The sequence below is a fragment of the Aegilops tauschii genome, chromosome 1, assembly GCF_002575655.3.
Source record: "Aegilops tauschii subsp. strangulata cultivar AL8/78 chromosome 1, Aet v6.0, whole genome shotgun sequence".
Lineage (NCBI taxonomy): Eukaryota > Viridiplantae > Streptophyta > Magnoliopsida > Poales > Poaceae > Aegilops > Aegilops tauschii.
The window spans coordinates 404,309,170-404,313,394 of record NC_053035.3 but is presented as its reverse complement, the minus strand read 5'-3'; the positions used below and the strand labels follow the sequence as shown (position 1 = coordinate 404,313,394).

General features: G+C 47.5%; 1 protein-coding gene across 1 annotated transcript; it reads left to right on the top strand.

Annotated features, from left to right (window-relative positions):
* The first annotated feature begins 1,006 nt into the window (after nucleotides 1–1,006).
* LOC120971799 (uncharacterized) lies at nucleotides 1,007–2,089 on the top strand. Its single transcript, XM_040397917.3, has one exon. It carries the CDS (start codon nucleotides 1,007–1,009, stop codon nucleotides 2,087–2,089), a length of 1,083 nt encoding a protein of 360 aa, XP_040253851.2.
* The last annotated feature ends 2,136 nt before the right edge of the window (nucleotides 2,090–4,225 follow it).

Sequence of the window (4,225 nt, the reverse complement as noted above, 5' to 3'; positions counted from 1 at the left end):
GACACACGCACATGCGTCACTAGCTAGCTACGCACATGCGAATCAACTTATTGTATCCCCCGCTCACATAGTTCAACTCCTAGACTTAACATTCACTAGTACAAAACAGGGCTTTCGTCACAGGGCAATATTCACATTAGTCCCGGTTCAGTCACGAACCGGGACTAATGTGAGCATTGGTCCCGGTTCGTGCGGCTAAGGCATTAGTCCCGGTTCACCTGGGCCCTTTAGTCCCGGTTGGTGCCACGAACCGGGACTAAAGGGTGCGATGCCCATTAGTACCGGTTGGTGGCACCAACCGGTACCAATGGGCTTTGAGGAATTAGTATCGGATCATGGCACGAACCGGTACTAAAGGGCCCATCAAACTCTACCCCCCCCCCCCCCCCGTGGACCGCCTTTTCAGTTTTAGGAAAAACAAAAGAAAATGATGGAAATGTCAAAAAAATAAAATAAAATAAGTTTCCCATGTGATATGTGCTCTAGTTGTTGGGAAAATTAACAAATATGAATTTCGACTTTATTTGCAAAATCTCTCTGGAATTTCTTAAAATGGGCATAACTTTTGCATACGAACTCGGATGAAAAAGTTTTTTGTATGAAAAATCATCTACTCGAAAAGTTACATACGAATTTAACTCACGATAGAAGGCGTTAGGGTAGGAATCGCACCAGATCTCCTCCCTCTTCAGTCTTCCTTGCGCCGCCACCACTATAAAACAACGCTCCTCCCCAAGCATCCCCAATTCTTCGCCAACAAAATATCGATCTTTTTCTTGGCTGCGTGGTTGAGAGCTGATAGTCTCCATTCTAGAAATTGTCGGGTTCAATTGGATCCCAACCCCACTCCTCAGGTACTCGGCGAATCTCTGATGATAATCTCCGTGTCTGTACTGTACATGGTTCTTTGATATTACCAAGAGAAGAAACGAGAATCATCATCACAAACATTCAACGAGTTCCTTGTTCTTTCTTCTGATTATCAGGAGGTCCGCCCGCCATCGCCATGGGCAGCCGGTTTGTGAATCTGTTGGCCATGAGCTGCAACGGCGGCCCCAGACACTTCAGCCTTCACTGCTTGAACCCGGCAAACTTATTTCGCCCAGCCCGGTCACGGCCAGCGGTTCCAGCAGTTCATCGACGGCTAGCGGACGCCCCGCTGCCTCCGCCGTCCCTGTCATTCGACTGGCCCTGCAGGAAGGGCGAACAGGCGTGGATGAATTTCATGGCTTTCGGCCCCGGCCGGGAAAACCTCCTCGCCGTGGACCAAATCGGCAGGAGCTTCTTGTACAACCACGACTCGCGCTTGCTTCGCACTGGGATGCCCAAGATGCGCAAGCCCATTATCGACCCCATCTCCGTTGCCGTGGGCGACAGCCTATACGTCATGAGCGGCAACCCTGGCCGGCTGCCCGATCGGGACTGCTTCCAAGCTCTCCTCCACACCCGCCTGCCTACTAGCTACGCCCAAGACTGGTGCTGGTATTCCCTCCAGCCACCGCCTTTCTTTGCCGACAACGACGACGGGGTGGATCGATCCAGCTGCCGCGATGCCCCAATGCCCTTTGAAATCAGTGCCTACGCCGTGGTTGATGATTCACAGATCTGGATATCCACATCTGGCGCCGGCACATACTCGTATGACATCGCGAGTGGCGCGTGGAGCAAACTAGGCAACTGGGCACTGCCGTTCAGAGGTCGCGCCGAGTACATCCCTGAGCACAACCTCTGGTTTGGCTTCACACCCGACGATTTGCAGCTCTGCACATCGGACCTCACTGCCTCGTGTGAGTTGAGGCCGCCCGTGCTGCAGGATGTGTGGACAGACGTGAACAGGCCAGAAGATTGGACCCTGACAGACGCCAGCATTGTGCCGCTCGGCTCCGGTCAAGTCTGCGTTGCCAGGTTCTTTCTTACCTGCCTAGAGGAGAGCATTGAGGATGTGTATGGCTATGCCCTTGAGAAAACAGAGAATTTTGTTGTTCTCGAGGGCGTCAAATTGTTAAAGGCTGGGTGGGCTCAGCTCCGGATGGTTAAACACAAGTCGGAGCGTTACGTCTTCGGCCGTGACCTTGTCATACCGCTTTGATATTTTGTAGTACTTCATGTATGCCAAGTGAGCTCTCTTAGATCAACCGGTGTAGTCTAGTCCCGCGCGGCTGGCTTTATGGCGTCGATGGAATCAATGCATGGAAAACGAAACAACGAAACGAGGGCAGTCTGCACGTACTACCAGCGCCTCAAATCCAATCCAACCGAAACAATCAAAAGAAGCGATCGAAAGAAACCCTCTCCAACTACAGGCGCGTCCAAGCCAAGCGAATCAAAACAAGTCCGGCCGGGTCTTCCCTCTTCCGCCCAGCCGCACGTGCACCTTTTTCTTTTTCTTCGACTGATTTGATTTGAGGGAGTGCACGTACACCTCATACGTACGTACGTGCGTGCTTACCCTCTTTTATTCTTCCTGTTTTTATTTTTTATAACGCATCGTAGCTGCTTCAAACCTTCAACCGCATCACATCAAAAAATACCTTCAACCGCATCACGTCAAAAAAAAACCTTCAACAGCATGCACATGCATGCATGCATGCCGGACTAGGCACGTACACGCACACACAACTTTTACACGTGCACATTCGCAAAAATAAAAGACAGGACTTTTACACGTACACGTATGTACGTGCTTTTTTCTTTTGCAATTCACCTAGCTAGACGCGACTGCGCGCACAACACTTTTGCACATCGTTCCTGTTAAAAAAAACTTTTGCACGTCCTTCCTGTTAAAAAAAAGAACTTTTGCACGTCGTTCGTGCTCCTATCCGTCTATCTCCCTCGTACTACCTCCGGTCCTTTTTAGTATGCATACAAGTTTTGTCCGAAGTTGAAGTATCTCTGCTTTGACCAAACTTATAGAAAAAAATTCAATATTCACAATGCCAAATCAATATTTGAAATGTACCTTTATATTATATATATATATATATATATATATATATATTTCGTATTGTAGATGCTGATATTTTTTAACATAAATTTGGTCAAACTTTGCAATGTTTGACTCAACACAAATCTAATACGCGTAGCAAAAAGGACCGGAGGGACTACCAGTGACACACGCACATGCGTCACTAGCTAGCTACGCACATGCGAATCAACTTATTGTAGCCCCAGCTCACATAGTTCAACTCCTAGACTTAACATTCACTAGTACAAAACAGGGCTTTCGTCACAGGGCAATATTCACATTAGTCCCGGTTCAGTCGCGAACCGGGACTAATGTGAGCATTGGTCCCGGTTCAGTCGCGAACCGGGACTAATGTGAGCATTGGTCCCGGTTCGTGCGGCTAAGGCATTAGTCCCGGTTCACCTGGGCCCTTTAGTCCCGGTTGGTGACAGTTGGGTACACCTTCTATCACAGATCCGAAGGCAAGACATTCGTTAATATTTCAAGCATACCCGAGTTGAGAGATATGAAGTCTCCAACAAGTTCTATGGCTAAAAGATGGAGGAGAATCGCTCAACTAGTGAGCATGTGCTCAGATTGTCTGGGTACTACAATCGCTTGAATCAAGTGGGAGTTAATCTTCCAGATAAAATAGTGATTGACAGAATTCTCTAGTCACCATCACCAAGTTAGTAGAACTTCGTGATGAACTATAATATGCAAGGGATGACGAAAGTAATTCCCGAGCTCTTCGTGATGCTGAAATCGATGAAGGTAGAAATCAAGAAAAACATCAAGTGTTGATGGTTGACGAGACCACTTCAAGTGTTGATGGTTGACGAGACCGCTAGTTTCAAGAAAAGGGCAATGGGAAAAAGGGGAACTTCAAAAAGAACGGCAAGCAAGTTGCTGCTCAAGTGAAGAAGCCTAAGTCTGGTCCTAAGCCTGAGACTAAGTGCTTCTACTGCAAAGGGACTGGTCACTGGAAGCGGAACTACCCCAACTATTTGGTGGATAAGAAGGATGGCAAAGTGAACAAAGGTATATTTGATATACAGATTATTGATGTGTACTTTACTAGTGTTTATAGCAATCCCTCGGTAAATGATACTGGTTCAGTTGCTAAGAGTAGTAACTCGAAACGGGAGTTGCAGAATAAACAGAGACTAGTAAAAGGCGAGGTGACGATGTGTGTTGGAAGTAGTTCCAAGATTGATATGATCATCATCGCACACTCCCTATACTTTCGGGATTAGTGTTGAAACTAAATAAGTGTTATTT

Bases quoted from the DNA above. Each gene is read 5' to 3' on its own strand.
- LOC120971799 (XM_040397917.3), top strand. From the start codon at position 1,007: ATGGGCAGCCGGTTTGTGAATCTGTTGGCCATGAGCTGCAACGGCGGC.